General features: G+C 33.6%; 1 protein-coding gene across 3 annotated transcripts in view; it reads left to right on the forward strand.

The window, feature by feature from the left end:
• The window catches only part of LOC133651885 (SH3 and cysteine-rich domain-containing protein 2-like), an 87,412-nt gene that overhangs the window by 9,130 nt on the left and 63,908 nt on the right, over window positions 1-14,374 (forward strand). For 2 of the 3 annotated variants that reach the window (XM_062050089.1, XM_062050091.1), the window contains exon 1: window positions 9,639-9,971. The exons of the other annotated variant lie outside the window; for it this stretch is intronic. In XM_062050089.1, coding sequence (XP_061906073.1) covers window positions 9,900-9,971 — 72 coding nt within the window. In that variant the 5' untranslated portion in view covers window positions 9,639-9,899. Of the gene's footprint in view, window positions 1-9,638; window positions 9,972-14,374 lie in introns of those variants that run through there. 3 annotated transcript variants of the gene reach the window in all.

Here is a 14,374-nt window from a genome sequence, read left to right on the forward strand (position 1 = left end):
TGTATGTATGTGTATATACACGTATATTTATACACACATATATATGTGTATAGATGTGTATATATATGTGTGTGTGTGTGTGTGTGTGTATGTATATATATATATATATATGTGTGTATGTATGTATGTGTATATACACGTATATTTATACACACATATATATGTGTATAGATGTGTATATATATGTGTGTGTGTGTATATATATGTATGTATGTATGTATGTGTATATACACAGACACATATATATATGTGTGTATATCCAAATATATATATATGTGTATATATACATATGTGTATGTATACACATACACATTTATGTGTATATATACACACACATATATATGTATATATACGCACACATACACATACATACACAAACACACATATATATATATAATGTGTGTGTGTGTATATACATATATATATATATATATATATATATATATATATATATATATATATATATATATATATATATATATATATATATATATATATATATATATATATATATATATATATATGTGTGTGTGTAATATACACACATATATATTTATAAATGTGTATATATGTGTGTGTGTATATACACATTCATATATATATGTATATATATATGTGTGTGTGTGTGTATATACACATACATATGTATATGTATGTATGTGTGTGTGTGTGTGTGTATATATATATATATGTGTGTATATATATATATATATATGTGTGTGTATATATATATATATATATATATATATATATATATATATATATATATGTATATATATATATATATATAATGTATATATATATATAATGTGTATATATATATATATAATGTGTATATATATATATATATATATATATATATATATATATATATATATATATATATATATATATATATATATATATATATATATATATATATATATAATATATGTGTGTGTATATACAGTGGGGCAAAAAAGTATTTAGTCAGCCACCCATTGATTGTCAATGGGTGGCTGACTAAATACTTTTTTGCCCCACTGTATATATATATATATATATATATATATATATATATATATATATATATATATATATATTATATTATATTACAGCCTAACAATAACTCAAGCCTTCCTGCATTGTCCCTGCCGACTGGACCTGAAGTCTGTGCGTCTTTCTCTTTATTGGCTTAATGCGGCATGTGTCCACCACCTTATTGCTTCAATCTTTCATCGCCTTCTCTCTGCTGAAGTAGAGGAGGAGGAAGAGGACCGGAGGGATCAATATTACTAACGCACCCCAGGAGTCTGTCTGCTGGTAAAACTAAAATAGCAAAGCAATTGTATTCAAAATCAGAAGCAGACCATCTATATGCGGCCGATGAAGCATAGGCTTATAAATATCCAATACATGATGATTACACTCGAAAACGTAGCAATTTTTTTTTATCATGTTGAAAAGTAACGCCAAAATAAATAATTCTAAGACTCATGCACAAAAATATTAACTATTGGACCGCTTTTACTTTGCAGGAGTGCTCCAAATATGGCAGATTGCAAGGGCATAGTCCCCTTCAGGCCACCCCACACATTTCAATTGACTTCAATTTTAATTTTTTTGTGTTTTGTTTTTTTTACATTTAATTGTCATTATGTTTTATATTTTGATTGCTAAAAGCTTTATTGGTTAATCAAGTTTATAATGTGTTGTGATGTAGAGGCATGTATCTTTTGATGAGATGCATCAAGAATGAATGTATCACCTAACATCAGGGAATCTCACCCGTTTTACATAAAATCTAACGGTGCCATATTACGATACCTTGGTTGCCCGTAACATCACACCTGTTCGCCGACTCGTCGGCTCGTTGGACTTCGGCACGTGTGGATCACTCCAGCAGCACTAAGAGCGGACTCAGCCACACTACCTTGAAGTAATGTTGCGATTTTGAATGCCAAAAAAGAAATTGACTCAAAAAAACCTAAGAAAAGTAAGGCTCTGCTGTTTCAAAAATGCGCTAGCGAGATGCTAATATGCATTGGCTTTGCCATTGACATGCTACTGATTAGCATCAGCGATTTGACATGGCGATTTCAACACCTCCAAACTACAACTTAGATGCTCGTTACAATCAAACAGTTGGTGCATAATAAGTACAATACTAACAGTATTAACACTTTTTAGGGCGCAACAAAAGACTAGAGCTGCCTTGCCAACACACCATATACTATACACTACTGCAAATAAAACATCTTGGATTTGCAACTGTAATTGAGACTCAGAAATGTAATAAATGTGATATAACAACTGGACAGCAGCAAAATTTGATTTTATTATCAGAAATAATTAATTAATGGTGTCAATTCCCAAGTACTTGGAATTGGCACCGTATCGGTTGAAATGTCAACGGTACATGAAATTAACTTTTAATGTTAAACAAGTTACTAATTAGTTTGCTTTCATTTACCAGATGAACTTTTTTGTTGTAAATTTTTGTTTTATCTTTCCGGTACTCGCTGACCATGCTCACAATTGCCGTTTAAAACATGAACGATATTTGATGACCTTATGTTGCAGGAGTGCTCCAAATGCGGCAGATTTTGTGCACAGTCCTCTTTCAGCTCACCGCACACATTTTAATAGGATTTTAGGTCCAGAGTGTCCTCTCTTCAATCAATGGTAAGTTCAATCAACAATTGCATTGTGATGTTTTCACTCAAAAATAATAATAGCAGCCTCATCGTTTAAAGCTGTCAGGTATTTGTGGAGGGGGGCGTGGCCTGCGGGCCTGCAGCGAAGCGGGGTGTGCCAGGATTAGATAACAAGGCCCAGGTGGGCCACCTACACACCTGTCGCTGACTTCGAGGCCGATCCTGGCACACCCCGCTTCGCTGCAGGCCCGCAGGCTACGCCCCCCTCCACAGTATCTAAAGTCACATGATTCAGAATTCATTTGTTGTAATCCTCATGCTAAAACAACAAAACATGTTTATCCTTCTATATTTGATTGGAGTGGGCAATTGGGAAAGGATGGAAAGGATAAAACAAACAAAAGGTATAAAGTTGACTAAAAATGTACCCTAGTAGCGATATAAAATATAACAAACATACATGTAATATTTCTTTCTTTCTTTCTTTAGTTTATTTCGAACATGAACACACTTACATCTTAATACATCACACAATTTCATATCATTTAATTTTACATTATGCCCGAAAAGGAGTAGGAAGAAGCAAAGCTTATTTAATCCTACCCCTTTCCCACTTCAAAGCGTTTACAATGATATAGAATCATTTAGTGACCTTTTTATATAATAAAATAACATCTATGAATTAGTATACACAACAGTTTTATAATATGTAATTAATTCAGTCATTATTAACATATTGAGATGAAGAATATCTTATTTTTAATAAGGTTAGAAGTATTTCTCATAATTTTTCTTCTTTGTACTTTGTACTATTTACATATATTATGTTATAGTTTTTTAAATAATATATACAATATATAACAAATCATCAATTACCATGTACAATATTACAGTATATGTAACAGCTGCAGCAAAACAAAAGGGCAGCATAAAATAATGCATCACATATTTCCAGTTGTTTCATTACAGCACGTCCGAAAAGGAGTAGGAAGAAGCCGACCTTATTTAATTTTCATACCATAGCAATTTTATCCTATTTCCTTGTTCTCTGTAACAGAACAGTGAACAAATAAATAATATACCATAGTAAGTAAACAAATATTAAATACATAAATAATCTTTGTCTCAATTAAAAAAAATAAAGGGTTCAAGATCTTCATCATAATTCTTGTTCTGTGTACTTTGTGAACACTTGTAGTTTGAACAGTCTCTTAAATTGAATCATTTTGGTGCTTTGTTTGATTTCTTTGGTTAATCCGTTCCACAATTTAATTCCACATACGGATATGCTAAAGATTTTAAGTGTTGTACGCGCATACAAATGTTTTAAATTACATTTTCCTCTAAGGTTATATTTCTCCTCTTTTGTTGAGAAGAATTGTTGTACATTCTTGGGTAGCAGGTTATAGTTTGCCTTGTACATCATTTTAGCTGTTTGCAAATGCACCAAATCGTTGAATTTCAATAATTGTGATTCAATAAATAAAGGGTTTGTATGTTCTCTATATACAAAATTATATATTATTTCTAATTGATCTTTTTTGTAACACCGTTAGTCCAAATATTATAGGTCATAAAAGAGAATAATTGTATTTTTTGTTGATATTGGTACATTGTTTTATATTGTTTATTGGAATAGAATATACTTTATTTATCCCACAGTGTAAACTTTACATATGAACAAAAAGTGGTACATTAAAAGTAGGGGGGAAAACAAGATATACATACATCTGGCATGCATATTGCACACCAGAAAAGAGATCAAATATATACACAAACTAGAAGAGGCAATTCCTGACGGAATAGCTTGTGAATGCTCCAATACTGAAGTTGTACTGAAATGCTGACAAAATGTAGTATGAATATAAGAATAGTTTGAACGTTCGAATGGTTTGAATGTTGATGAGTTTGAATTTTCAGGAAAACCGGAATTTGGTTTGGAACTTGGGAAAGTGTTAGTTTGAATGTCCAGGATGAGTGGAATGTGTTAATGTTGGAATCGTTGGAATAGGTTGAAAAATGTGGGAGTTGTGCAACATGGAAAAATGTCCCACTCATTTCAATGGGAACTTCCTGGAAATTTAGGAATTTGGGGAAAAGCGGGATTTTTTGGAAAATGATTAGGTGCATGAATGTCCTAATTGAGCTGAATTGGTTGGTGTTGGAATTGTTTAAATCAGGCAAGAAATGTTGAAGGTTTAAGTGGTATTAGGGAAAATCTGGAATTTTTTTGAACTTGGAAAAGGGGAAGTTTGAATTTCCAGAATGTGTTGAAGGTGGAATGGTTTGAATGGGTTGAAGAATGTGGGAATTGTGGATGTTTGAAAAATGGCCAATTCATTTTGAATGGGGAAAATGCAAAAAAAAAAAAAAAGGAACTATGGGAAATCCGGGAATTTTTTTCTGAATTGTTGAAGTAGAGCACACAATCTCTGAACAGGCTGAATATTTTGAAGTTGGAACGGTTTGGATCAGATGAAAAATGTGGAAGTTGTGGAACTTTGAAGAATGTCCCATTTCAGAAAAAATTGGGAATTTCGGGAAAAGCGGGAATTTTTTTTGAAACTGGTGAAAAACTTGAATGGTCAGAATGGGTTGAAATGGTTGGTTTTGATATGTTTCAAATCGGTGGAGAAATGTTGAAGAAGTAATATGTTGAATTGAGAAAGGGTGTTACGGAATTCCTGGAATTTCGGTAAAAAACGGGAATTTTTCCAGTTCAACAAATAACTTTGTTTTTTTATCCTGATTAAGAGGAATGTTTTGACGGTAGAACGGTTGAAATGCGTTGAAAAACGTGGAAGGAGTAGTCGCCAAAAAAATGGGTGGAAATAGGGCTTTGGAAAACCAGGAATTCTGGAAAATTCTGGAATTTTTTTTACCTTGAAAGAAGGGAAGTTTGAATTTCCAGAGTGGTGGAATGTGTTGAAGGTGGAATGGTTTGAATGGGTTGAAGAATGTGGGAATTGTGGAAGTTTGAAAAATGGCCAATTCATTTTGAATGGGGAAAAAAAATTAAAAAAAAGGAATTATGTGAAGTTGTGGAACTTTCAAGAATGTCCCATTTCAGAAAAAAAATGGATTTTTGTTTAAAATGATAAAAAACTTGGAACGGTTGAAATGCGTTGGAAAATGTGGAAGGAGTATAGTCGCCAGAAAAAAGGGTGGAAATAGGGCTTTGGAAAACCAGGAATTCTGGAAAATCCTGGAATTTTTTGGAGCTCAAAAAAAGGGAAGTTTGAATTTCCAGAATGGTGAAATATGTTGAAAGTGAAATGGGTTGAATAGGTTGAAAAATGTGGAAATGGTGGAAGTTTGAAAACTGGCAAATTCATTTTGAATGGGAAAAATGTTCCGGAAAACCTGGAATATTGGGAAATCTGGGAATTTGTCAAGAGAAAGCCCGCGATTCCTGAATAGGCTGAACAGTTTGAAGTTGGAACAGTTTGAATCAGATGACAAATGTGGAAGTGGTGGAACTTTGAAGCATATCCCATTGATTTTAATGGGAATTTCAGAAAAAATTGGGAATTTCGGGAAAAGCGGGAATGTTTTTGAAAATGGTAAAATACTTGAATGGTCTGAATGAGTTGAAATGGTTGGTGTTGACATTTTTCAAATCGGTGGAGAAATGTTGAAGAAGTAACATGTTGAATTGAGAAATGGTATTACGAAATTCCTGGAATTTCGGTAAAAAAACGGGAATTTTTCCAGTTAAAAAAACAGCTTTGTTTTTTTTAAATCCTGATAAAGAGGAATGTTTTGATGGTGGAACTGTTGAAAAATGTAGGAGTAGTCACCAGGAAAACAGGGTGGAAATAGGGCTTTGGAAAACCAGGAATTCTGGAAAATCCTGGAATTTTTTTTTACTTGAAAAAAGGGAAGTTTGAATTTCCAGAATGGTGGAATGTGTTGAAGGTGGAATGGTTTGAATGGGTTGAAGAATGTGGGAATTGTGGAAGTTTGAAAAATGGCCTTTGAACAATGTCCCATTTCAGAAAAAAGCGGGAATTTTAAAAAAAAATTGTAAAAAACTTGAATGTTCTGAATGAGTTGAAATGGTTGGTGTTGACATTTTTCAAATCGGTGGAGAAGTGTTGAAGTAGTAACATGTTGAATTGAGAAAATGTATTACGGAATTCCTGGAATTTTGGGGAAAACGGGGAATTTTTCCAGTTCAAAAGACAACTTTGTTTTTTATCCTGATTAAGAGGAATGTTTTGACAGTGGAACGGTTGAAATGCGTTGAAAAAAAGTGGAAGGAGTAGTCGCCAGGAAAACAGGGTGGAAATAGGGCTTTGGAAAACCAGGAATTCTGGAAAATCCTGGAATTTTTTTTAACTTGAAAAAAAAGGGAAGTTTCAATTTCCAGAATGGTGGAATATGTTAAAGGGGAATGGTTTGAACAGGTTGAAAAATGTGGAAATGCTGGAAGTTGGAAAAATGGCCAATTAATTTTGAATGGGAACAATGTCCCGGAATTCCTGGAATTTCGGTAAAAAAAACGGGAATTTTTCCAGTTAAAAAAAACAGCTTTGTTTTTTAATCCTAAATAAGAAGAATGTTTTGACGGTGGAACGGTTAAAAAATGTGGAAGGAGTAGTCGCCAGAAAAAAGTGTGGAATTAGGGCTTTGGAAAACCAGGAATTCTAGAAAATCCTGGATTTTTTTTTAACTTGAAAAAAGGGAAGTTTCAATTTCCAGAATGGTGCAATAGGTTGAAGGTGGAATGGTTTGAATTGGTTGAAAAATGCGGAAATGGTGGAAGTTTGAAAAATGGCCAATTAATTTTGAATGGGAAAAATATCCCGGAATTCCTGGAATTTCGGTAAAAACAAACGGGAATTTTTCCAGTTCAAAAAACAGCTTCGTTTTTTAATCCTGATTAAGAGGAATGTTTTGACGGTGGAACGGTTGAAAAATGTGGAAGGAGTAGTCGCCTGAAAAAAGTGTGAAAATAGGGCTTTGGAAAACCAGGAATTCTGGAAAATCCTGGAATTTTTTTTAACTTGAAAAAAAAAGGGAAGTTTCAATTTCCAGAATGGTGGAATATGTTGAAAGTGGAATGGTTTGAACAGGTTGAAAAATGTGGAAATGCTGGAAGTTGGAAAAATGGCCAATTAATTTTGAATGGGAACAATGTCCCGGAATTCCTGGAATTTCGGTAAAAAAAACGGGAATTTTTCCAGTTAAAAAAAACAGCTTTGTTTTTTAATCCTAAATAAGAAGAATGTTTTGACGGTGGAACGGTTAAAAAATGTGGAAGGAGTAGTCGCCAGAAAAAAGTGTGGAATTAGGGCTTTGGAAAACCAGGAATTCTAGAAAATCCTGGATTTTTTTTTAACTTGAAAAAAGGGAAGTTTCAATTTCCAGAATGGTGCAATAGGTTGAAGGTGGAATGGTTTGAATTGGTTGAAAAATGTGGAAATGGTGGAAGTTTGAAAAATGGCCAATTAATTTTGAATGGGAAAAATATCCCGGAATTCCTGGAATTTCGGTAAAAAAACGGGAATTTTTCCAGTTCAAAAAACAGCTCCGTTTTTTAATCCTGATTAAGAGGAATGTTTTGACGGCGGAACGGTTGAAAAATGTGGAAGGAGTAGTCGCCTGAAAAAAGTGTGAAAATAGGGCTTTGGAAAACCAGGAATTCTGGAAAATCCTGGAATTTTTTTTAACTTGAAAAAAAAAGGGAAGTTTCAATTTCCAGTATGGTGGAATATGTTGAAAGTGGAATGGTTTGAACAGGTTGAAAAATGTGGAAATGCTGGAAGTTGGAAAAATGGCCAATTAATTTTGAATGGGAACAATGTCCCGGAATTCCTGGAATTTCGGTAAAAAAAACGGGAATTTTTCCAGTTAAAAAAAACAGCTTTGTTTTTTAATCCTAAATAAGAAGAATGTTTTGACGGTGGAACGGTTAAAAAATGTGGAAGGAGTAGTCGCCAGAAAAAAGTGTGGAATTAGGGCTTTGGAAAACCAGGAATTCTAGAAAATCCTGGATTTTTTTTTAACTTGAAAAAAGGGAAGTTTCAATTTCCAGAATGGTGCAATAGGTTGAAGGTGGAATGGTTTGAATTGGTTGAAAAATGTGGAAATGGTGGAAGTTTGAAAAATGGCCAATTAATTTTGAATGGGAAAAATATCCCGGAATTCCTGGAATTTCGGTAAAAAAACGGGAATTTTTCCAGTTCAAAAAACAGCTCCGTTTTTTAATCCTGATTAAGAGGAATGTTTTGACGGCGGAACGGTTGAAAAATGTGGAAGGAGTAGTCGCCTGAAAAAAGTGTGAAAATAGGGCTTTGGAAAACCAGGAATTCTGGAAAATCCTGGAATTTTTTTTAACTTGAAAAAAAAAGGGAAGTTTCAATTTCCAGAATGGTGGAATATGTTGAAAGTGGAATGGTTTGAACAGGTTGAAAAATGTGGAAATGCTGGAAGTTGGAAAAATGGCCAATTCATTTTGAATGGGAAAAATGTCCTGGAATTTCGGTAAAAAACCGGGAATTTTCCCAGTTAAAAAAAACAGCTTCGTTTTTTAATCCTGATTAAGAGGAATGTTTTGACGGTGGAACGGTTGAAAAATGTGGAAGGAGTATGAATGGGAAAAATGTCCCGGAAAACCTGGAATTCTGGGAAATCTGGGAATTTTTTTATTCCTGTGGAAGGTAGAACGCGCCAAAATCTGGAGAATAATAATAATAATAAGTTTAAATAGATGACTTTTGGTGTAGAAAACCATATAAAATGATTCACACTCATGTATTATGGCTCCTCCGTGCACTGTTTAGTTCGATGATACTGGACATTTTTCAAGCTGAAAATCATTTGATACCAAGGGTCTAGTATCGCCCACGCCTACGAGTCGGTCTTCCATGCGTGCGTAAAATGTGCGTCGTCGTGGCATAGTTGTCAAGACCGGCGTCCAATCACGCGCCGCACACGCACCAGTGGGCGTGCCTCCAACGCACACGCACGGGTTTACACGCGCCGTGTGGCAGAAAAGGCGCGCAGTTCCTCCAGTCGGTGTCTCGCCGTGAAAGCTGAGGCACGATAAAGTCCGCGTTAACCGGGATTAATCTGACGCGAGGAGGGGACTTGTTGTGTCGTCGGTGAGGGGAATTGGACAGAAGCCACTTTGTCCACGGTCTCCATGGCTCAGCGTGGACCTGCCCGGACCTGCAGCTAACCACGACTTCAAGCTGTCACTGTGTTTTTTTTTTTGTTATTCTTCTTTTTCTTCTTCTTCCAATCAAGTTGCCAATAATGACTGAGATCAATGAGATGGAGAGCAACTCTCAGCTTCAGCTGCACACACAACCACTACCATCATCTAAGGTAAGCGCACCCACACACACACACACACACACACGCACACACACACACACACACACACACACACACACACACACACACACACACACACACACACACACACACACACACAACACACACATTATTGAATGTCTTACCTTCTTGAGACCTGAGAAAAATGCCTACCTCTTTAGGACCACCCTTTCTAGATGTATACAGATTTGTATTGACAACATTAATAATATACACATACTATGCAAATATAAAAAAGCTTGTTGCGAAAAATGAGTTGGCATTTCACAAGAAAAAGGTCACAAGTCCACAAGAAAAACTTAGAATGTAATAAAAGTTATAATAAAAATAGTGATTTTATTCAACGCACCTGTCAATGTTTACTTTCGTATGCACATTTAAGCAACAAAAAATCCTGACTTTGGAGCAATGTTCACAGACTCTAGTAATTGTCTCTCTATTAGATGCAATGGTTTTCAGTATTGGGACCGTGATTTCGGTCCTAACTTTTTCACCGGTCCTCATATGGAAGATACTTTTCTTTATTGGTGTCTCAAGAAGGGTAGAAATACAAGAACACACACACAAACACACATGCACACACACACACACACACACACACACACACACACACACACACACACACACACACACACACACACACACACACACACACACACACACGCACATTTTTGTATTTGTTACCTTCTTGAGACCTCCAAATAATGCCTACCTCTTTAGGACCACCCTTTCTAGATATATACAGATTTGTATTTACAACATTAATAATATACACATACTATGCAAAAATAAAAAAGCTTGTTGCGAAAAATGAGTTGGCATTTCACAAGAAAAAGGTCACAAGTCCACAAGAAAAACTTAGAATGTAATAAAAGTTATAATAAAAGTAGTGATTTTATTCAACGCGCCTGTCAATGTTTACTTTCGTATGCACATTTAAGCAACAAAAAATCCTGACTTTGGAGCAATGTTCACAGACTCTAGTAATTGTCTCTCTATTAGATGCAATGGTTTTCAGTATTGGGACCGTGATTTCGGTCCTAACTTTTTCACCGGTCCTCATATGGAAGATACTTTTCTTTATTGGTGTCTCAAGAAGGGTAGAAATACAAGAACACACACACAAACACACATGCGCACACACACACACACACACACACACACGCACATTTTTGTATTTGTTACCTTCTTGAGACCTCCAAATAATGCCTACCTCTTTAGGACCACCCTTTCTAGATATATACAGAGTTGTATTGACAACATTAATAATATATACATACTATGCAAATATAAAAAAGCTTGTTGCGAAAAATGAGTTGGCATTTCACAAGAAAAAGGTCACAAGTCCACAAGAAAAACTTAGAATGTAATAAAAGTTATAATAAAAGTAGTGATTTTATTCAACGCACCTGTCAATGTTTACTTTCGTATGCACATTTAAGCAACAAAAAAATCCTGACTTTGGAGCAATGTTCACAGACTCTAGTAATTGTCTCTCTATTAGATGCAATGGTTTTCAGTATTGGGACCGTGATTTCGGTCCTAACTTTTTCACCGGTCCTCATATGGAAGATACTTTTCTTTATTGGTGTCTCAAGAAGGGTAGAAATACAAGAACACACACACAAACACACATGCACACACACACACACACACACACGCACATTTTTGTATTTGTTACCTTCTTGAGACCTCCAAATAATGCCTACCTCTTTAGGACCACCCTTTCTAGATATATACAGATTTGTATTTACAACATTAATAATATATACATACTATGCAAAAATAAAAAAGCTTGTTGCGAAAAATGAGTTGGAATTTCACAAGAAAAAGGTCACAATAAAGAAAAACTTAGAATATAATAAAAGTTATAATAAAAGTCGTGATTTTACTCAACGCGAGTCAAAATTTTACATGAAAAACTGAACATTTGTGCAATATTATGATAAAAGTTGGAATTTTACGTAATAATTGTCGCAATTTCACAAGAAAAGCTTAACATTTTGGCAATTTTATGAAAAGAGTCGTAATTTTACTCGACAAAAGTCGCAATTTTAGAAGCAAACTTTAAAATGTTTGGCAATATTATAATAATAATCTGAATTTTACTTAAGTCATAAGTCATAACTTTACTCAAAAAAAGTCACTATTTTACAAGAACAACACAAAAAATGGCAATATTGTCATTAAAGTCAGAATATTATATGACAAATATCACCATTTTGCATTAAAAAGTAATAATTTTACATAAAGTCAAAATTTTACAAGAAAAACTGAACATTTGTGCAATATTATGATAAAAGTTGGAATTCTACGGAATGACAGTCGCAATTTTACAAGAAAAGCTTAACATTTTGGCAATTTTATGAAAAGAGTTGTAATTTTACTCGACAAAAGTCAAAATTTTAGAAGAAAACTTTAAAATGTTTGGCAATATTATAATAATAATCGGAATTTTACTTAAATCATAAGTCATAACTTTACTCAAAAAATTTCACTATTTTACAAGAACAACACAAAAAATGGCAATATTGTGATAAAAGTCCGAATTTTATATGACAAATGTCACCATTTTGCATCAAAAAGTAATAATTTTACATAAAGTTATAATTTTACGAGAAAATATTGCAATATTAGAGAAACAGAATATGAGAAATTGTTCCCAATTTTATAAGAAAAAAGTTGACACATTGTGAGAAAAAGACTGCTTTTAGTTTTTTTTTGGTTTGTAATTGTTTTTTAATCTTCATTATTTACTTCAAGTTATTACAGTATGTCTCTAAACATATTTATTTTATTTTTTTGAATTAATTTTGGCCAAAGGGGGTGCATTTCAATTTCTTACACACACTTATTACATATATTGGCCAGAGGGGGAGCAATTCAAATTTTTACACACACTTATTTCATATGTTGACCAGAAGGGGAGCACTTTTAAAACCGACACACAGTTTTCAGCACAGTCCCACTCAAAAGCAGACAAACATTACAGGGAGACAGAACAGGACCGCTGACGGATCAGCCAACTCCCGGCGCCCCTAAAAAAGATGGAGAGGGGGATGAGTAAAAAAATATTCAGTCTAAGGCTGGACTCCCAGGAAGGGGGTCCAGACGACTGAGACCAGGGAGAAAAAAACGCAATGGCCATATCACACACAAACAAGTTACAAAGAATACACAAGACTTGCAACAGAGTCTATTTGAAAAATCTCTCCTTTTTGGGACCACCCTAATTTTGATATATGATGGATAGATATATAAAGATTTGTATTTACAACATTAATAATATATACATACTATGCAAATATAAAAAAGCTTGTTGTGAAAAATGAGTTGGGATTTCACAAGAAAAAGATCACAATTTCACAAGAAAAACTTAGAATTATGGCAGTATTGTAATGAGTCGTGATTTTACTCAACGCAAGTCAAAATTTTACAAGAAAAACTGAACATTTGTGCAATATTATGATAAAAGTTGGAATTTTACGTGATAACAGTCACAATTTTAACAAGAAAAGCTTACATTTTTGGCAATTTTATGAAAAGAGTCGTAATTTTACTCGACAAAAGTCACAATTTTATAAGAAAACTTTTAAATTTTGGCAATATTATAATAATAATCGGAATTTTGCTTCAGTCAAAAGTCATAACTTTACTCAGAAAATGTCGCTATTTTACAAGAACAACACAAAAATTGGCAATATTGTGATAAATGTCAGAATTTTATATGACAAATTTCACCATTTTGCATTAAAAAGTTATAATTTTACATAAAAAAGTAATAATTTTACGAGAAAATATTGCAATATTACAGAAACAGAAATAATATGAGAAATTGTTCCCAATTTTATAAGAAAAAAGTCGACACATTCTGAGAATAAGACTGCTTTTACTTAATTTGTATTTATTTTTAGCATTTTTTGTTTGTAATTGGTTTTTAATATTCATGATTTATTTAAAGTTATTACAGTATGTCTCTATATAAAAAAATGTATTTTGCTTTTAGTTGGTCGGTGAAGGTTGGTCACCAGCAGAACCTGCTGCTCGTTGAGAAGAGCATTCTATGTGTTTTGTGTTATTCTCCCAAAGTGTCTAATAAGACCCGAAATGTCGCTAGATGTTTCCAGTAGGGTCTATATACTCGCTAAATGTAGCAAAAAAGTGGCCAATTTGGCAACTATTGGTCCCTAAATACAACTTTGTCACTTTCAAAATGATACCGTTATTGGAGCCTTGAGTATTGGCTAATAACAGTATTGATACGATACCAGCAGGAATCATATACACATTTATGTTGTAATGTAGAATAATAAATTATTGATCAATTGAAATGAGTCAAACAGAGAACAGTGGTAGTTATGAAAAACACTAACTTATTAATTATTAACAGTCTG

The sequence above is a fragment of the Entelurus aequoreus genome, linkage group LG06, assembly GCF_033978785.1.
Source record: "Entelurus aequoreus isolate RoL-2023_Sb linkage group LG06, RoL_Eaeq_v1.1, whole genome shotgun sequence".
In the NCBI taxonomy this organism is placed as follows: domain Eukaryota; kingdom Metazoa; phylum Chordata; class Actinopteri; order Syngnathiformes; family Syngnathidae; genus Entelurus; species Entelurus aequoreus.